A 21,451-nucleotide genomic window follows, 5' to 3' on the forward strand; every position below is an offset into this window, starting at 1 on the left:
GGGGGGGGGGGAGGTGGATGAGGCGATCCACCTGAGGGAAGGTGGAAAGACTTGAGTCTGAAACCTAAGGTCCATTGAGGACATTGTGCTCGCTCTCCCCTCTTCCCTAAGATCTGGATCTCAGGGAAGAAGTAAATACATGTGAAAAGCACAGGGAGTGTTAGAGCTCTAGGGCGTGGGACACAGCGGTATGGAGGCTGAGTATCCCACTACCATAACAGCTTCCCCACTCCCCAGTACTCAAACACCTAAATAATGTGTTTGAGAACTTGTCTGATCGCGTGGGGTTGTCCATGTTGGTCACACGCAAGAAGATCCCGTTACATACCCTATGATGGAAATCGTGCGATTCAACCATTTGCTTTACATTTACCTCACCAATATACAGTGCTAACCGTAGTGGTGGTCCGAACCATGGTGGGGCGAACCGTAGCCCACCCAGCCCACCGTCCACCCTTTGTAGATCATATCAAAGCGAGGGAAAAGTTCTCCTTCATGTGGTGAAATGTGTTTTATGGCCGCATCAGAGTAGAACCTGAATCAAGACCTTATGGAGTCCACGGGCCTTGTTCAGCTAAAGGACGTCTTGGTTTTAAACGCTAGCTAGAGTACGGTGGGAATCTTTCCGTTGGTGGAGGGAACACTAGGAAAGAGGTTTTGTGACATAATCATTGTGATTTGATCAATTGTCATATGTGCTGTCAGCCCTGGTTAAGATCAATCTGGATCGACATGGACAGCATTTGAGGTACACTGCCCTCAGGAACATCAATTAGATATTCCAGGGTTTTTTAGCCACAGATTTACTGGGAAGGTGTTTCAACTGATGCAAGATATGTCAGGCCCAAGTACTTGTTCAGGGTGACTTGGCACATGTGTCTGATCTGTGTGTGTGTGTGTGTGTGTGTGTGTGTGTGTGTGTGTGTGTGTGTGTGTGTGTGTGTGTGTGTGTGTGTGTGTGTGTGTGTGTGTGTGTGTGTGTGTGTGTGTGTGTGTGTGTATAAAACCATGAGAGAGGTGTAGTGCAATGCGGTTGGACCGCAATGCTCAACACTGAATCACCTATGGAATTTAACTCAACCCCCCCCCCCCGGCCAAATAAAATGCACTACGTCACCATCACCACCACCACCCTGATCTTTAAAGACAAACAACTCTTTCCACTATTCGTTTCGGTTGACCCACACCTCCAAGTCAGGCCAACCAGTTTCTGCTTCCCCGGAACACGCACGCGCGTGCACACACACGCACACAAACACAGAACACACACACACACACAGAACACACACACACACACACACACAGAACACACACACACACAGAACACACACACAGAACACACACACACACGCACACACAGAACACACAGAACACACACACTCAAAGCATTGTGCTGCTGAGAGAGTTGTGCTTTGTCTAATTATTATTTCCCAGGGGAAGGAGAGATTTCCCCTTATTGCTCAAGGATCGAGGCGGGCTCGTCAGGGCCAGGTTTGCGCGGCACAACGATGAATGGTGAGCATTGTCCTGGTCCTCGGAGCAGGGCGGGACCCGTGCCAGCCTCCCCGGACCGATTGACATCTCGCGCTGTTGTGTTCTTAACCGTTGTGTTTTGATCTCTGCACTCTTTCATTGCCGAGGTATGGGGATGTTTTTCCTGTCAGGCGCAGTAATGCCTCTGTGTGTACTACCGCTTGAGAGGCCTGCCTCTGTGCCCTTTTATCTCCCCGATAGTTCATTTGCTGCGGCTGTTTACTCAGTGATGACATGGCTGCTTGGCAGACCTGGATGGAATAACAATGGCAGACACACCAATTACTGCAGCCGAGCGCGGACGCTTTTATTGTGCGTGTCGCAGATCTTAAAAGCTGATAGAGGATGGTAATGAACAAGGACCAACTGTTGGCTGTTGTCGGTTAATATTTTATACGGTATGTTACCACGAGGTGTGCGATCGACTGGTGCTGAGTGTTTATGCACCGATGCGAAATACGCAAGGCAAGCATGCATTTCTGTCCCATCTGTTCCATTGCATGCAGACCGGCAGTGTGTTTATATGAGTTTGTGTGTCTATGTGTGTGTGTGTGTGTGTGTGTGTGTCAGTGTGTATCCACATGCTTCACATAACTCTGTGCTTTAGTCTATCGCTGTGCCCGTTGGCTGTCGAATTATTTTTCCTGCATGTCTGCGTACGTACCAAGCATGTTGTGTTCTAATCCCCCCCCCCCCCCCCCCCCCCCCCCCCCCCAACAAACCCATCACCCCATCTCCCCCCCACCCCCTACTCCTGCGAGTAGGCCCTACCGTACTCTCCGGGGCTGCATTCATAACAAATAAACACTGGCCATCGTGGCGAGCTGGTACACATACCTGTGGCTTGTGGCCTATTCTAGTCTGTGGTTAACAGAACTCCGAGCGCAGACACACGGATTCCAGGACCTCCACCCAACCCACACACACACCCACACATACACATACCCCCCCCGCCCCCCCCGCAAACATGACTTGGCAGACGTGGTGCTGACAGCGCTACTATCGCCCGCTCCATAATCGAACACTGCAGCGCTTCTCTGCGGCTGCTCGGACGTCCTCCCCAGTGACGCGCCGTTCCACCGTCTGTCATGACCGACGATAAAGGCCCTTAATGCTTTAAACCTTTATTATCCTTCTTCCCCCCTCGATGACAGTAAGTATAGAAGATTGCGTATGAATAAATACAGAGCTGCCCGGCCAGGCCAGTTATCAAGTTGTTGTTGTGTGCCCTTTTTATCTGACGATCTGACATGAGAATCAGGCCGAAAGTACAGTTATTTCTGCACCATCTTCTAATCTAAATGGGCCTAATTACAGGCAGGGAGGAACATTTGGGTGGATACGTAGCCTATATATTATAGCACTTCCATTGCACAACGTAACAGGAAATGCGGTGTGCGAGCGGCCCTTGGCACGGCGGGAGAGTGGGGATCCTTTTCTGCCGTTGCATCACACGAGAAAACAAGTCCAACTCAAAGTCTCGGGCCCTTTGGTAGATTGAGTAAAATGAAGTAATTAGAGGCTTTAGCTGGGATGGCTAACTATCTGCTCCGCTTCACATAAAGCCCGAAAGGTTGTAATTAGAAACTAGCCATGGACACCAAAGGGTTAGGTAGCAAAGAGTCGCCAAGACACCCTGATGCTCAATTATCTCTGTGCGGTTATTCCAAATGGCAGCATCCTGTCCTGTTTGTGAGTCTGCCATCTTCACAGACGACATTGCGTATTCGGCGGCAAAAAAATAAATAATAGTCAAGATTCCCAGCGGTTTTGATTGTTGTCTTTCCCCTCAGTGTAATGGAGGTAATGTAATCATAGGGCGACTTTGTGGATTTGACCTTCAATGGTAAGATGTAATATGTGTAAGTCTTAAACATAAATTGACACCTGTAACGCTTCAATAAAAAAAAACGTGAAGTGAGACAATGTACAAGATACCCCTACGCAATAACAGTTATAATACATACATAATTAATATTAAATTCCATTCCATGTGAATGTTGTCTAATTAAGTTGCCTAATTAATGAGATAGATGAAAGGATACAGTTTAATATTTTAAATTTAACTGAGCTGTGTGCAAATTATATTTTGGATGTCTTCTGCACCAGCTATAATAACATTAAATGAATTGCTTACCACACATAAAGCACACAAAGAATAACAGGTTTCACTTCACACCTTTTTCTTACTCATTTTAAATCAAATTTGTTCTCGTCTAATTGCATGTAGATACTGTAGTTGTTCCTCCAATTGCCATAATGCTTGATTATAATGAGCCATTGAGTCTGAAGGCAACAATGCCCTGCCAAACAATTTAATCATTTAGATGTTTCTGGAAAACTTGATGATAGGTTATAGAACCATAACCATCTATAATAACACACCCACCGAGTCTATCAATCCTTGTTTATCTGGGTCAAGTCTGGAAGGATTTCAGAAAGTTTTGAGGGTACAGTTTGATCTGATCCAATATCTCTGTCTGGTCCACTAGCCATCTGAGCTCAACTTCTGATCGGCATTTCTAATAATAAAGCTCTTGATGGCATGACATTTGCATACCATTCGAGGCTCAGCTCATAAGAATGCAAAAGGATAATGGCCAGAGTAGGTTTGGCTGTATTCATATGGAATGTTGTATTGTGTTGGCCAGCAATAATGTAGCCTTTACCTCCAATCTACTTAATCCCAAATGCAAATGTGTCCATAAAAAGAAACATACAATTATACAGGTATTAAGGTTATCAGTCATGTTTAATAACACAAATATATTCACATTTTGTACATTTTGTAACTTAAAAATATAGAAATTTACACAACGTATAACAATATATTGTGTACACATTTACAATATTATAAATGAACCATGCAGCACCAATGTCGCTATAATATAACCGGTGTTGGCAAAAGCTCCACGCTTCATATTAAGTGCCACCTCTGGGGTACTATGTACAAAACTACAGTAATTTACTGTGACATTCGAGGCATTTAGTTCCGTAAAAAAAGAAACAGAAAAAACGGCTTCGCCATTTCCGATGACATCCGCATCAATCTCGTCTTCCCCGAGACCGCTGAAATGTCACTCTCCTTTTCGCTTCCGACACCGCCGCCTTCCGACTTCCGACTTCAGACGCCGTTATCCGTTGGTTTGGGGGAACCGGATCGGCTCGTTTCCCTCCGGGTGTATCGCCTTTCCCAGGCGTGCAGTGTCCGTCCTCCCAGGGGGCTGGGTGTGGGCTGTGGGTGGTTGCTTGTGTCAGCAAGTTGGCCCAGGAAGGATTGTTCTGGGGTGTCCGATGTCGCTTAAATGTGTGTGTGTAGGCATCTCTGGTGGATGTAAGAGTTTTTGAGTGTCTGTTAAATGTGTGTGTGTGTGTTTGTGTGTGTGTGTGTGTGTTTATGGGCGCAGGCATCTCGGGTGGATGTAAGCATGTTTTCTTTGGAAGCGTCAGTGTCTTCTGGGCTCCATGGGTGTGTCCCGTGTGTGTGTCTGCACATCTGAGTCTGTGCTGTTTGCATATTACTGTGTGTGTGTGTGTGTGTGTGTGTGTGTGTGTGTGTGTGTGTGTGTGTGTGTGTGTGTGTGTGTGTGTGTGTGTGTGTGTGTGTGTGTGTGTGTGTGTGTGTGTGTGTGTGTGTGTGTGTGTGTGTGTGCGTGTTAAGTACATGCGTCGGCTTTTTAAATATATGTGAGTGCATGTGTGCTATGCGTGTGTGTTCCCATCTGTGTGAGTGTGTATACACACGCACACATAATATACATGTGTGTGTGCTTGTCAGCATCTCTGGCAGGTGGGTAGGCTCCAGGCTATGTGTGTGTGTGTGTGTGTGTGTGTGTGTGTGTGTGTGTATGTGCTGCGGGTACCTGTGTGTGTCAGTGCTGTTTAAATAAACATGAGTGTGTGTGTGAGTTTGAGTGTCAGCGTCTCTGGCAGGTGTGTAGGTTCAGGGCTGTGAGTGTGTGTGTGTGTGTGTGTGTCTGTTGGCAGGTGGGTAGGTTCCAGGCTATGTGTGTCTGTGTTGGTGTGTGTGTGTGCGTACGTACGCTCTATGGCTACCGGCACAGGTCTGAACTGTTTAAATATACATGACCGTGTGTGTGTGTGTGTGTGTGTGTCAGCATCAGCATCAGCATCAGCGTCTCTGGCAGGTGTGTAGGTTCCGGGCGCCGGTGCGGCCGGCCCCCGCCGCCGCCGCCGGGGGGGCCACGTGCTCCCTCTCGGCGGCCCCACCCCCGCCACCCCGCTCAGGCCGGCAGGCCATCCCGTCGCCGCAGTCGCAGCGCTGGAAGAGCTCCAGGCCGTGGGCGCCCTTCCTGCGGTGGCGCGTGCACACCTGGCCCTCGCTCAGCACCGGCTTGCAGATGCGCGACCAGAAGTGGCGCGCGCAGCAGAAACCCTCGGAGCAGTCGGACGACCTCAGGCACGTGTCTCCCTCCTGACCTGGGGGGGGCGGAGAGGGGGGAGAGGGGCGAGGGAGAGGGGAGGTTAGGCTATTGGTTTGAAAAACGGGCTTCATCCTCGTTGTAGAGAGAGACTGAGACAGTCGGAGATAGAGGAGGCTAGACAAAGATAGATAGATAGAGAGGCGGAGATAGAGGGAGAAGAGAGAGAAGAGAGAGAGAGAGAGAGAGAGAGAGAGAGAGAGAGAGAGAGAGAGAGAGAGAGAGAGAGAGAGAGAGAGAGAGAGAGAGAGAGAGAGAGAGAGAGAGAGAGAGAGAGAGAGAGAGAGAGAGAGAGAGAGAGAGAGAGAGAGAGAGAGAGAGAGACTGCTGTATCTGTTGTCTGCTTTTGAAAACATCTATCTGATCAGCTCCCCAGGACGGGGTCTAGCATTCTTACCTTTAACAGACTGGTTCGGACCACCGTTGGCAGGGGGGGGTCTCTTGGCATGGTGCTCCATGGTGCTGTTGTGTCTGCGCAAAAAAACACTCTCCGTGACGGGGTCCAACACGTCGTTGGCCTGACAAACTCCTAAGAAAGGGAAGAAACGAGGAAATAATTAATCAATTGGACCAAATCAACATTTGCCTTGTCAAATGTGTGCTACATCAATCAATCAAAAAAGCATAAAACGCAATCATGCCATGGTGTCTGTTGTATCGTATAATGCAAGGGTTTGTGTTCTGGGAGCGCTGTGACAGCCGTTGCTCACCGTTGCTACAGCGGTTTCCAGCACAACACATGGAGTCGCGCCCGCACCGCTTGCGGCTCTTTCGGCAGGGCAGGCACGCACCGCGGACGTCGTTGCAGAACTCATCTGCTCCGCACTCGTCATCCTCTGTGCACGCTCCCGGCTGTGATGATTAAACACACAAATAAAAGTTAACTCGATTCACTGTATACGAACAGCATGTCTATTAAATTACTTGAGTCATAACCGCGCAAAGTATCCCGCAAGCACTTTTGTGACTCAACAGAATAAATAATATACGGGATGGCTGAATTACCTGTAACGTTTCCACGGGTGCTTTCTGCACAATGCTTTCAGAAAGAGAGGTGCCAGGACTCGGACTGACCGCGTCCGAGGGTTTGGCCCCTCCGCCGGGCAGGTTTTTGATCGCGTTATTGGAGTTCACCAAAACCGTCCCAGAATATACATTCCCAAAGTATCCAAAGAGCGTGAGGTACAAAGCCATAACGCGACACGCCGACAAAAACTTTAAGGTACCTCCCTTAGACATAGCTACGATTCAAATAAACGGTGTTTCGGGGAAAAATAAAACCCTTTTTGAACCACAAAAAATCCACGAACCCCAAAAAACACCACAGTGGACTTCCAGTCACATTCACCGTCACTAGGTCCAGGCGTGGAGGGGCGAAGTCTGCAGGCTCTAAATTACGCGCGACGCTTGGAGGTCTCCTGACGCACGGCGCAGGGTGATCTCTTTATACACGCGGGACCTGATGGTCTCCCGCCCCTTGTTGTGCACAACAAAGGAAGAGGGATGGAATTTCAGAGACGGGGAAAAAAAAACTCCCAATAGCCTACTGTAAGGAAACGGTTATTTATTTATTTATTTTGTACCTGCCAACTCTGGGCTGGACCATGAATGCTATAAATATGCCAAGCAAGTATGAGATTTGTGAAAACATTCTCGAGAGGCCTAATGAAAGCACCATAATGCCTTCGTGTTGTTTTAGTCATTGCAATGAATCCTGAGGCCAACTTATAATTACATCAAGAAGTACAGGCTACTCATCTACTCTATTAGACTATGCTATTTATACTATGTGTGGCCCGTCTATTTTTAAACTTGGCATTTTATTGTTATTTCATCACAACAACACACCAATTAGCCTAACTAAACAAAGGGTTATGTGTTTTTTTTCATATACTTTCGTTTCTGTTATATGTGCCATAGGTCTACATTAAGACGGGTAATGATTTCGGGTGGTCAATACACCAGACACAATCTTTAAATGTACCTCTCAATTCGACTGGATGGCACATTTGTCAATCCATCAACTTCTATATATTGTCGTCTTTTCAAATGTAGGCCTATACAGTGCACAGCAGTACAACAGCAATCCTGAAAAAAATGTAGATGGCTAACTTGCTCACTCAGATCCTTTAACACTCAGATATCCAAAGGGCTTCCGGGGCTCTGAAGTCAGAAGGACAGTGATTGAAGTAACTTTCCGTCGATTAACTACTTTATTTGATCCTTCTGATTGCGTCGAGGGGGGCAATTACCCCCCGCCCCTCCTCCGTGGGCTTGATTACACCAGCGGCGGACATCAATGTAAGATATGCACACCATTAAGGAGTGTGAAAAGTTGACCGAATTAATGGCCTTCCGCGGAGAGGCCTTTCAGGGTTGACTGGCACATCAAGATAAAAGACAACTGTGTGTTTTGGCTGCCTGGACTCCATTTTCCCGGGCCCCCAAAGGGACTTTCAACTCCACAAGTGGCGTATTCAACAGCAACTACTAATAATGTTGGAACTAATTGCAATTGTAAGAATTTTAACAATATGCTGGCTTCATCTTGTTTTGGGTCGGTGAGCCTATTTAGAGTCCCATAAAACACAAAATAGAAATTATGTTTTTGTATTTATTAAGATCGATCGTTCATCATGGAATGGATTAATTTGACAAGCCAAGACTAATATAAATTCACATGTATGACCGTTCACCATAGAGAAAAAGCGAAGGTCGCCGTGCGTAAAATCTGGACACATTTTGGAGTGGGACAAATTGGCACGCGGACGTCATCTGCTGGCCGCGTTTGTTTGTAGTCTACGTGTGAGGGGCCCGTGGGACACCTGACAAACACTCCGTGGCAGTTTGCACGATCGAAACTGATAGCGTGGCGTTTGAAGTAAAGCTTTTATCTACACTTTACTAAATGTCAGTGTTGGTATAAGGTGCGCGTCTTTGATGCACTTTGATCTTCTTTGATCTCTCAGAGTTGTCACCTTGTTGTGACGGCCGCCGCCTGGCCCATTTCCCCCCGTCACGTCAACAGCGAATATGATGTGTTTTCCAATACATGGGAGTCGTTGACCATTACATCCTGAGAACCCACACATACAATCCCAAGTTAAATATCGGTGGCAGCCTTAATAAAACACAGGCACGCACAAACTCAAGCACAAATTCAGACCCATCTATATCGTTTATAACGTGTACCTTGAGCGACCTCAAGTGGCCAAAATAAATCCCTTAATTTTTCATTCGTTGATGTCAACCAGATAGGCCTACGGGTGGACTGCACCGGTTACTATTTATTTGACTGCATAGTTCAACAAAAAAAACATGTGAAATAACACGTTCTATATGTTCGTTTTATGAAGACGAAGACACATATTCCTAAATAAGTATAGTGACGCAACATGTTATTTACTTAGCAATTAGTGAAGAAAGCCACAATGAATTCGGATCTTTTTCATAGACACTTTAATGAGAAGCCATTTAATGACTAGAAATGCTCTGTCTATTGTGATTAATGTATTTATTTGATATAACAAAGGGTCGGAAGCAGGCATCTAAGAGACACATTTTTTGTTGAGGTGTATATTTGTTCATGCAGCATTGGAACGGTGGACGTGGTCGTATTCAGTTTCGTATGCCATTGACTTAAGGCACTTACATTGTTCTACTCTTATGCTCTGGTTATGATATCAGACACAATGTGAAAGGAAAGAAACTCATTAGGATGAGGAACATGGGTTGAGAGTTGAAAACCCCCCAGAAACATAGCATTTGTTTTAATGCCATTACACTCGTCCTTCTGATAATTCTTTAAACAATGTTTATAAATAGAGTACACTGGAGGGATTGAAGAACCCATGTGATGATCAGGTCAGATGGGTTTAAATAACCAAAATGTGCTTGTTGCCATTAAAACCATAGATGTTGACTGGATGAGAAGAAATGTAGAGCGGATCTGAAAACCTTGAGATGTATCACCAAAGATAATACCCATTTACTTAAAAAACTGACAATTATATTCAATTCAACAAAAACATAGTTTTCTGACCCAAAAACAAACAGTTATCATTATCATTAATATTATTATTATACGCCATCAAACATCAAATTCTTCCTAGCTGACCTTTTCTCTTTGTCCAAACAATAACAGCACCAGACATTGAAACGTTGTTAAAAGTTGGGTCACACTATATATATAAAAAACCGAAACACAGAGCATGTTGTTTGATTGTTTGGTTGCGTGTCAAACAGGCATTTGGATGTTTTGTAAACAAAATAAGTGAATAACTGGGAACATGTCAAGGCATTTTGATCTGAGGCATATCTGTCGTTCATCAGTAGCCGGTTGGAATTAGCTCGAGGAGAAAGAAAACGTTCCGTTTGAATTGGTCTGATCCCTGATGCGTAAAAGAAGTAAAAAGTTAAGTCACAGCATTGTTGACTTTCTCCCGATTGGTGAGCAAACCTAAGGGCTAGACGACACTCTGAATGGATTAGATTAGAAGCAGGGCACTTGGAAGAGTAATAGGTCTCATTGTCAAACACATAGCGGTGTTTGTGCTTTTCAAGGAAAGTCTATATGTACAGTGATATATTTCTTTATTCGGCGAAGAATGAATTCAACTGTGTGAGAATCTAACTTCTTGAACACTCATTGAAATCTCTGATGTTTGTGGATGTTTGTGAATAGCGACCTCCCCCCTCCCCCATCCAAAACAAAACAATTGATAACATTCAAGTTGGTCTTGAGCACTTAATACGTGTGTGTGAGTGTGTTTATGTGTGTCCTGTTGGACCCACATTTTTTACAGCTCCCCCCCCCGAAACGGTAGGCGACATCGCAGATGTCCAGCTGGTGACGGCATGTCCGCAACGCGAGAGACCAGCTTGATATGTGGAGACTCGGAGAGCTGTTGTCATGACCGTGAAGAAAACCTCAGACACTATCTGATCATCCCCACCAGCATCAGCCTTATGATCTTCCACCCCCTTAACATTATGACCCATCAGCAACAGTGATTTCCATAGACCAATATTCACAATAGATGGACTATAACACATTCATTCATTCCCGCCAAAACAAACCGATTTCCTTTTAAAATAGGACAACCCTTGAGTCTTTAATTTACTAACTTTAAGTCTGTGTGAGTCTGTATGCATGTGTGTGTGCATGTAAGTCGATATGTGTGTGTGTGTCCCTTTGAGTATCTGGCTGTGTGTATCTTTGTATGGGCGCGTGTGTGTATGTATGTAAGCAAATTTGTGTGTGTGTGTGTGTGTGTGTGTGTGCGTGTGTCCCTGCACGTTGTCCGCCCTGCGAGGGGAACACTGAAGAGGTGCTACAGTAGTCTCTCAGTCCTCCTGCACCACAGTGTAGGGAAGGCATCCTGGTGACTCCAAGGCTGGGCTGTCCGTCTCTGCTTCCTCCCGGGTTCGTTTCTCTACACAGCTCAGCAGCTACGTCCTGAAGATGGCCTCCGAGCCGCGGTTCCTTTAGTGTTTCTGTTTGAGAGAAAGGCGGTTTTGTGTTTTGTGTCTAAAAGTCGCCGTCCCAGCCGGAGTTGTCGTCAGGCGGGGGGTCCTCGTTGTCCTCGGGGAAGCTGTCGAAGTTACTAGTGTCCACGGCCGACGTCACCTGGCGGAGGGAGAGGGACAGAGTCGCTCGTCGGTTGGTTTGGGATTCATTCATCCATACTGCCACCCTAATTCATCCATCAATCCGTCGAACCTTCTGTGCATCCATTCATTCATTCATTGGTCAACTTATCCATTCATTCATCAATCCGTCTATTCATCCAGACACTCATTCGATAATTATTGGATTCTTTCATCCATCCATCCATCATCATCCATACACTCATTCGATTATTATTTAATGCATTCACCCATCTATGCGTCCATTCATCCATTCACCCATGCTTGCAACCATTAATAGAATAGTGCAACTTGATGAATAATAAATCTGGATGGTGTCCTTATAAGGACAGGCCCATGATTATCCTGTTAAAAGAAGCGGGCGTCTGTGGTTCTATTGTGTCTTACATTGGGGATGATTGGAGGTGTCAGCGTTCCTTTCTTCAGACCCTCCCAGTTAAAGCCTTCAAACCATCTTAGGGGTAGACAAAAAGCACAACAAGATGACAGACCGCTTCAAGGCAGCTCAATCTTCTGCTTTATTAGGGTTGGGGGGGGGGGGGGGGGTTAAGCCAGTTAGGAGGGATTTGGTTTGGCAGTTTTCTGCCGGGCTTACTTGTGCTTTTGGATGTCTTTAACGCCGTTCTTCAAGTTTCCCAGCCTCTCCGAAGGATTATCTCTACGGCGTGGACAGAAAGAGTACATAGACGCAGAGTGAGGGGTTGACATCCTGCCAGCGCTTTATATCACTGTGACAAATTCAAATGAGGAGTGGGTGCCGCCTGGAGTTTCATACCTGCATAGTTTTTTGATTAAGTTGCCTGCGTTTTTGGTAATCTTCTTTGGAAATTCGATCATGTCAATGCCTCTCAGGATGATGTTGTAAGTCTTCATTGGATCAGGGCCAGAGAATGGAGGGCTGAAAGAAGACATGAAGGGATTTGAACAATGATGCTCCGTCACATCAACACCCATCAAAGGAATATCTTGTTCAACTTTTATTCAAAGCAATTTCTAAGTGAGGCTGAAAACATGCAGAGCATATAATCCAAATGGAGTTAGGATAAAAAAGTATATAAATAAAAACTAGACAGAATGAAGGGCGGCTTTAAGAATCAGAAAGAGAAAGTTAATAAAAAGTGCCTAACTTTAATAGTCCGATCTCCACCAATAGGATCCTAGGGGAGAGTGCATAGTCCGGTGTATAGTCCTACCTGCCGGTGAGCAGTTCGAACATGAGGATTCCCAGGGACCAGTAGTCGGCCGAGATGTCGTGACCTTTGTTCAGGATGATCTCTGGCGCCACATATTCCGGCGTTCCGCAGAAGGTCCACGTCTTCTTCCCAAAGCCGATCTTCTTGGCAAACCCGAAATCCACCTGCCGGCACACAAAAACATGCACGGATGAGGTTATCTAGATGTAAGCAAAACGAAAAAAAAAAGAGAACACACATCTTGAAAGATTTAACGTCCAGTACTCATCCAACCCATCCATTCATTGTCCATAATTAATTAATCCATCTATCCATCCATCTATCTATCTATCCATTCATCCATCCATCCAGCCATCAATCCATCCATCCATCCATTCATTCATCATCCATTCCTCCATCATCCATCCATTGGATCCGGTTGGTTCTCTTGTGTCTCACCAGCTTGGCGTAGCCCCGGTGGTCCAGGATGAGGTTCTCGGGTTTCAGGTCTCTATAAATGATGCCTTTGGAATGCAGATAGGCGAAGGCCTCCACCACACACGCCGTGTAGAACCTGGTGGTGGAGTCCTCGAATGAGCCCCTATAGGGGAGACGAGGGGCAAGGGGGTGTGAGGAGGCGTGGACGGAGGAGGTGTATTCCTACTACAGTGAGTAGAAGACATATTGCTAACAATAGAAGAATATCTGCATATTCATTCGACTGGATGTTGAGCAAAGGCCCAGTACTGTCATTTCCTGGGGGATGAATAAAGTTCAATCTATGTATTTGTTGTGTAGTTGAGACATGGCTCATCCAGTGTATATTACTTGGAGATGGTTGAGGTTAGTTAATAAGTCGGTTATGATATCACATTTCAGAGGGGCGTTAGTGGGTAAGATGACTATATGCTCTGTAAGGTGACCTTGGGTGTCTTGAAAGGCGCCTCTAAATTAAATGTATTATTATTATTATTATTAAGATGGGGGAATGTTTTAAGGTGATTTCTTAGTAAAGTAGCCGTCACCTGTCTCTGAGAATGGTCCAGAGCTCCCCTCCCAGGCAGGCCTCCATCAACATGTAAAGATACTTGCTGTCTTTAAATGTTCTATACAGCCTGAAAACACAAACAACAACAACAACATAATTCTCAACAAAATGAAAAAGAGTTCATTATTTGTGTCACTGTGTTTGTTTTAAAACAAATGTCCACTTTTCTCATCAATACATGTTGATATAAATGTAGTCTTAAAGCAGATAACATGGCATCGGCGATGCTTGTCTAAGAAGAGTTCTGCATCAGAGAGGGAAGATGAAAATACGTGGTGGTAGAGATCCTTCCTGCTCATTTATTAAACAAAAAGGCTTGCAGCCCTTACAGGCAGGACAGCAAAGATATGCAGGGAAGCAGGTTGAACGGGAGGTTTGATTACATTATTTGATTTCCAGGGTGTACCTCACAATGAAGTCTGAGTGGGCCTCTTGCATAATGAGTTTCTCTGAGCGGATGTGCTCCTGTTGCCGGGTATCAACAATATGTCGCTTCTTCAGGATCTTCATCGCAAATGTCTTGTTCTCGTCACTCTTCAGCTGAACCTGCACAGCGCCAAAAAATAACAAATAAATAAATAAAATGATAATAAAATAACCCCTTATAAATTAGCCCTCTCTCTAATGACAGCTTTTAATGACTTCCATCACCGTTTAAAATGGGGAACCTCATCATATGTTGATGATGTGATAACACACGTGTATATATTTTACTTATATCTACTTATATCCATGTCATTGAGATCAGGCGGGGTTTAGGTTATGTTTCTGAAAGATTACAGGTCGACTAGGGACTGAGAGCAGATCAGACCCAGTACCCCTCGGATGGGGATCCAACCCCCTCGCCACTAGACCGGCCTGTTCTCAGTCGGCTGATTGACTTAGTGTGCGGTGCTCTTACCAGCTCCACGCGACCAAAGCCTCCGACGCCCAGCGTGTCGATGATGTTGAAGTCGGCCAGGTTGAGGTTGAAGAAGAAAGCATTCTCTGCCTCGTATCTGTGATGACAGGAGAGGAATGGAAGGTAGTTAGTTCACGGTACCTTCTCCCCATAAGGCTATTTTATTTAACCTTCCAGTCAACCCAATGACCTAAGCCACAAACTTGTGTACTTTAGAATACGTGTGTTCTTTAGTACGCATAAAGTACATTTGTCCCATAGGTCAAGATCATGTATTTATGTAAATATTCCTGTAATTTTTATATCATTTGTATATTTCGCACTTCTTCCAATGGATGGATGGCAGTATTCTTCTAATAAACTAACAGGCTTAAACGTAGCAGGTGCGCCTGTCTCAGAATATCCACCGGCGGGACATCCAATGTGCCCACAGACTAATTGTCCTCATTCAAGGACACTTCATCGCAGGTGGAAACAGGTGGTGCTCGGTTCCACTGTGTTTACAGTAGACACACACAAACACATGCACACACACACACGCACGCACGCACGCACGCGCACGGCAGGGCATTTCAGATCACCGAACAACCCGGCATAGAGAGAGAGATGTTGTTTGTTTGTTTGTTGTTGTGTGTGTGTGTGTGTGTGTGTGTGTGTGTGTGTGTGTGTGTGTGTGTGTGTGTGTGTGTGTGTGTGTGTGTGTGTGTGTGTGTGTGTGTGTGTGTGTGTGTGTGTGTGTGTGTGTGTGTGGGTGGTGTGGGTAACCCATCTCCTATTGCGAGCTGCCTCTCCTGTCCTCTTGTCCTATGACCTCATCAAGGATGGGTATCAGTGGCTCTTTCTCCACGGATTAGAAGGTTTAAAAGGGACATACGAACCCCCTCTGCCCCCCCCCCCCCCCACCACTAGGGGGACAGCGCCATGCAGGGTCACTAAAGAACAGAGCAGTGACTCCCTCCTTCTGGCTGTCTGGCCCCACATGTCCTGCCTTACGGGGAAGTGGGAGATGACAGGGGAGCCTCACCGTGACCGTCAGAGGGGCTGGTGGTGGTGGTGGTGGTGGTGGTGGGGTGGTGGGTGTAGGTGGGGTGGTGGTGGTGGTGGTGGAGCGGTGGGTGTAGGTGGGGTGGGGTTTGTGGGTGGTGGTGGTTGGGTGGTGGTGGTGCTGGTGCTGGTGGTGGGGTGGTGGTGGGGTGGTTGGTGTAGGTGGGGTGGTGGTGCTGGTGGTGAGGTGGTGGTGGTGGTGGTGCTGGTGGTGGGGTGGTGGTGGTGGTGGTGGGGTGGTGGTGGTGGTGGGTGTAGGTGGGGTGGTGGTGGGTGGTGGTGCTGGTGGTGGGGTGGTGGATGTAGGTGGGGTGGGGTGGGTGTAGGTGGGGTGGGGTGGTGGTGGGTGTAGGTGGGGTGGTGGTGGGTGGTGGTGCTGGTGGGGGTGCTGGTGGTGGTGCTGGTGGTGGGGTGGTGGGTGTAGGTGGGGTGGTGGTGGTGGTGGTGGTGGTGGTGGTGGTGGTGGGGTGGTGGGTGTAGGTGGGGTGGTGGTGCTGGTGGTGGGGTGGTGGTGCTGGTGGTGAGGTGGTGGTGGTGGTGGTGCTGGTGGTGGGGTGGTGGTGGTGGTGGTGGTGCTGGTGGGGTGGTGGTGGGTGGTGGTGGTGGTGGTGGGTGTAGGTGGGGTGGTGGTGGGTGGTGGTGCTGGTGGTGGTGCTGGTGGTGGCGCTGGTGGTGGTGGTGGCGCTGGTGGGTGGTGGGTAGCTTGTTTAAAAATGGCTCTTCTTCAGGGTCTGATTTGAACAGACTCTGTTCAAATCGAAATATATTCTGTAGAGGGTTCCTTGAGAGTCCATTAGGGTTGTTTGTCGAGGTATTGAGACCTTTTGCCGTTGTGTATGGAAGATACATTTTTTAGTACTATCCTCGGATGCGATAAAATAATAATGTTGTTTTTGGATTAAATATTTCAGAGGAAGATCACTGACCCCTGTCATTTAAAACTCACACAGACGCGCACACTCACGCACACAGACACACAAATGTGCACACACACACACACACACACACACACACACACACACACACACACACACACACACACACACACACCACACACACAGCTGTTGCTTTAATATCCCGTCTCTCTGTCTCCCGGCTGGACGCCAGCCTCGATTCCCCCCTCCCAGGGGTGCTGCGGAGTGGACTGCTCTGAGAGCCAGAGAAGGCCCCACCCCCCCATGAATTACCGACACTGTGGTGACTTTCATGGTGCTAAGTCTGCGATGATGAGAGCTGTATGGAGGGGGACTTGTACCTCATATGCACATGTTTGAATAGGATCACCTGCTCCTCCTGATCCTTGTAGTCTGCAACATCTATATAATATGTATATTGCAATTCAGATTCTATGTTTAGGGTTCGCTGGTTAAGGTTTGGCACATTTTCATACGAAGGGTTTGCCGATATGATAGGTGGCTAAACCTTGCTTTGAAATCCAATGAAACCCTAAGAATAGTTGGTAATCATTTGTAATAGCAATACATTCTGAATATCCATTAAATTATCCAAATAAAATAGATACCAACTGTGACCACTAGGTGGTGGGCTTGCTTCATGAAATATAATTAAGGCACCATGAGTTAAAACAATATGACTCAATTTCAATTAAATTAAAAATGAGTTTATTAAATAGGAGGACGAATCCACATGAGTTTGTATTCTAGATGTTTTTACTCCCATTTCTATAATGAAAAGTGCAGTATGAAAATGTAGCTAACAGGTTTTTACTAAACTTTTGTGGACTTCTAATGTAGCCATCGCATACTGACAGGGCTGCTCGATTATGGAAAAAATCTTAATCATGATTATTTTGGTCAATATTGAAAACACGATTGTTCCAACGATTTGAAAACATGATGTATTTATTCAGCATGTCTCTCCTAAAACACTTTGTAACTGAGAACTTTGAAATTTCGCCTTAAAAAAATACATTAAATGGTGAAATAGAAAATTTTCAAATCTAAAATAATGTACAGATATGTATCCAGCTGTTCTTTGTTGCATTTTCTATAAAACATAAAAAATATATTTAAAAGAATTATCGAAAAATCGTTTATATTTGTTTTTTGATCGTTTGACGCTAAAATAGAAATGGAGATCGAAATTCGATTAATCACCCAGCCCTACTATCAGGTGTTAGTTTTAACACCATATGGCTAATTAGTTTAATTGTAGCACACACACACGCGCACACGCACACACATACAAATTAAATGTATGCCCATCAGCAGCCCATATCTGATCAACTATCTAATGAATAGCCTAGATTCCTAGCCCTCGTCACATATTTGACTGACAATGGCTATCTTCAAATCAATCAAACGCACATTTTTTCAGTCTTATATTTCAGAGATGTCAGAGCCCGGATTCAGCTCAAGCTATCGAGTGTGGGCCTTGGTGACGTGATCATCTCATGTTATCAGCAAGGATGAGGTCATAGCAGAAACAATGATGTTATCCCCATGTGAACCGGCTAGCCGATTCTGAGGGGAGGGGGCGAGTACATTAACAGTAAATGTAGAATACCTCAGAAGACATATTTCCTGTTTCCCATAATGGGCTCCCATTGGCTCGCGGCAACACTCACACAACTGACTATTTGGAGCATAAATCTAACCCTGGTGCCTTTTTTTTATTGCCTCTACTTCCTGTGTAGGCCAATATTGTTTTTTAATGTCTATAGTGCACAGCTTTTTATTTGTATCATCATTGCAATTAGGGTGATCACTCCATCATCTTCTCATGGAGCAGAACACCCACACACACACGCACACGCACACGCACACACACACACACACACACACACACACACACACACACACACACACACACACACACACACACACACACAGTAGCTTGGGGCTTATAGAAACATGCGTTACAAATGCTATGGGATTCAATGGGTTTTTTTCACATTTACACATAACGACGGTTGAAAGTTTTATCTTACACCGTTAACAAGTGAGGCTGAGAAGATTCAAAGCATGCAAACAAATAATTGGGATTTCTTTTTGATTAATTTATATGAATTAATAATAATTGTGTAAATTGTTTCTGTCTTAAGGTTGTAACAAAACATAACTGAAACTCAGCTGTGGATGATATCGACATGTAGAAGTATCAGCATGCACATACAATGCACACCCCCAGAAGGAGGAAAAATAATTCTAGAAATTATGAATCTACATGCAGCATAACAGCATACATATAATCTCCTTATTTAAAGGGTCTACACTGTAGTTTCCTAGTTGAGAAGGTGCTCATATATGTACATTATTTTACAACACACTTCACGTTATAAAGATGGCCAGGTGTCACTGAATAAGTGACTTTTTCAACTTTTTGTTGATCATAAATCAATGAAGCAGAACCATGAATGAAGACATCGGTGTAGCGTGACCCAATGTTCTACACAGGAATATAATTTAGACTTAAAAGGAAACCTGATCCCATTACTGGAACAAAAAAGGACTGGGCTGATTTCTCTCGCTCTCTCACTCTGTCTTTCGCTCTCTCTCTTAGTATTTCTCTCTCTTGCCCAACCAAGAGGTTGAATCAAAGGGAGAGCAATCCTAGCTAACAGCCACTCTGGCCTCTATTGCATGCCTAGGTGTGAACATTGCTTCCTGCCCACAGATATGACCGTTTGTTTGTCTGAATCCTCTCAAAAGGAGGCATCCGAAAAAACGAAAGATCTGAGTGGAAATGCCAGCGGGGGAGGAACTGTAAATTGTCTGGTCTAGTGGTCGGCTTTCCTGGTCCTTTTGTTGCACCTCTCTTTCCCTTTCCCCACCTGTTCTCTTTCTTTACCTCCATCCCCTCTTTCCTCTTTCACTTTGAACTCACCCTGAGTAGAAACACACATGGGCACAAATGGTAGCACCCCCCACGCATGCACACAAACACACACACACACACACACACACACACACACACACACACACACACACACACACACACACACACACACACACACACACACACACACACACACACACACACACACACACACACACACCAGACAAGGCCCAAGGTGCTTGTGTGGTAGCGACGCGATAAGGGTGTCCTGGGCCTGCTACTATGGTGTTACTCTTGTTTCCATGGCGACGGCAGACGGACTGCATATTAATTCCATGGCAGATACACCCAGAGGTCATCGTCTGAGGTTCTAACTCAGACGGGAGGTCGTTCAAGGATGTGTTAGGGAACAGACTTTAGACTTCTACATCACTTAGGATTCCAATGATAATTAAAACTATTCTGGATTTAGCCATTTAGTCCAAAGTGCCTCAATTTAATTTGGGAGCTGGTAGGAGTTAGTAGTAGACTGCAGACATTTGGGATCAAAACCCAGAACTAATGGGTTTATTTATTTGTAGAGTGGAAAGAGACAAATATTTATTTTACAACACAAGTAATTTAAACTAATATTATACACTTTGAATATAATTTAGCATTTAAACGTGAATGAATATTATTAGTAGATAGTTTAGGAAAGTCACCTGTTCACACAAAAGGTGTGAGCATGTGACTATGGGACTAGTAGACAAGGGGTCCGGGGTAGTGGGGGGCCGGTGGAAGACGTACCTGGCTTTAGCGTCTGCGTCCTCCAGTCCTTTACAGGACACGTCCTCGAGACCCCCGATGAGATGTTTGAAGGAACTGCAACACAGAGCGGTGAGTGGCACAAAGACATTAACACACAAGAAATACAATCACACTCCATACAATCATACATAATCAACACAACCTACGGTCACATGAAGAAGTACTACAGAGGAACAACTAAGGCTTTAAGTAATCCCTCTACGGTCCATCCTTTCGGTCACGAGCGGATGTCGACACACTTCCATGCGCGGCGACACGCCGGACGCCCGAGCACATTGCACCGCAGCTGAAGTGCGTCGCTCAAGGACCCTAGAACACAAGGACATCTCCATCTCCCACTATGGAGGCCCCGGCTCACAAAAGGCTTTGAGATGTTGAGATGTTGAGTACCTCAGAGTATGTGCTGTATTTGTGTGTTTACCGCCCAATGCAATTGTCAAACCCTCTAAACACTAGACTTTCCAGCCTCTGAATACAATATGCTTGAAATTCCCCACCCATGCCGTGACAGTTGAGCAGTTAGAAACAAGCATATGGTTTGTGTCCACGTTTAACTTTGTGTTCACTGAGAGCATGTGTGAATGCCGCCCACGGTTCAATCGAGACATGGAAGGACATCTGTTGAATGAATACATGCCCATGCATAAATATGGCACATAAACCACGTCTACTTGTGAAATGTTCCCTTCGCCTTACCATCCGTGCAAAAATATATACATAATGCCTCAATGAATGCAGCTGGAGTTCTGTCAGGAGTCAGCTACCAGAGCACTCAGGGACTTTGATCTCAACAAGCTGCTTCTCTCTGCTTCCTTCTCACGCGCTCACTGAGTACACACCCAGCAGCAACCAGATGGAGTCCCAAACATCTCTCCCACCGGGAGCCTGTGTGATCTGTGAGGTGTGCAGTGGGGAAACACTGGAGTACCAACGGCTTCATGTGTGTGTGTGTGTGAGGGGGGGGGGGGGGGGGGGGGGTAATAGCGATGAAGCGATACAGATGCCATTGACTCCCTGATGGGATCATAATGTATGTGCCCCCCCCACACACACA

General features: G+C 45.8%; 2 protein-coding genes across 4 annotated transcripts in view; both read right to left on the reverse strand.

Annotated features, from left to right (window-relative positions):
* Nucleotides 1-5,665: 5,665 nt before the first annotated feature.
* LOC130404992 (dickkopf-related protein 1-like) lies at nt 5,666-7,368 on the reverse strand. The gene is made up of 4 exons (XM_056609945.1): nt 6,981-7,368; nt 6,686-6,827; nt 6,373-6,504; nt 5,666-5,973 (listed from the first exon to the last, which is right to left on the reverse strand). Exons 1-4 carry the CDS (start codon nt 7,212-7,214, stop codon nt 5,666-5,668), a joined length of 816 nt encoding a protein of 271 aa, XP_056465920.1. The 5' UTR covers nt 7,215-7,368.
* A 1,779-nt stretch (nt 7,369-9,147) lies between these two features.
* The window catches only part of LOC130404506 (cGMP-dependent protein kinase 1), a 71,505-nt gene continuing 59,201 nt past the window's right edge, over nt 9,148-21,451 (reverse strand). For all 3 annotated transcript variants that reach the window (XM_056609285.1, XM_056609283.1, XM_056609284.1), the window contains 10 exons: nt 20,377-20,451; nt 14,746-14,842; nt 14,251-14,390; nt 13,822-13,911; nt 13,256-13,397; nt 12,818-12,981; nt 12,400-12,522; nt 12,220-12,282; nt 12,012-12,078; nt 9,148-11,604 (listed from right to left, as the gene is read on the reverse strand). In XM_056609285.1, coding sequence (XP_056465260.1) covers nt 11,506-11,604; nt 12,012-12,078; nt 12,220-12,282; nt 12,400-12,522; nt 12,818-12,981; nt 13,256-13,397; nt 13,822-13,911; nt 14,251-14,390; nt 14,746-14,842; nt 20,377-20,451 — 1,060 coding nt within the window. In that variant the 3' untranslated portion in view covers nt 9,148-11,505. The remainder of the gene's footprint in view (nt 11,605-12,011; nt 12,079-12,219; nt 12,283-12,399; nt 12,523-12,817; nt 12,982-13,255; nt 13,398-13,821; nt 13,912-14,250; nt 14,391-14,745; nt 14,843-20,376; nt 20,452-21,451) is intronic.

This window comes from Gadus chalcogrammus, chromosome 15 (assembly GCF_026213295.1).
Source record: "Gadus chalcogrammus isolate NIFS_2021 chromosome 15, NIFS_Gcha_1.0, whole genome shotgun sequence".
NCBI classification, from domain to species: Eukaryota; Metazoa; Chordata; class Actinopteri; order Gadiformes; family Gadidae; genus Gadus; species Gadus chalcogrammus.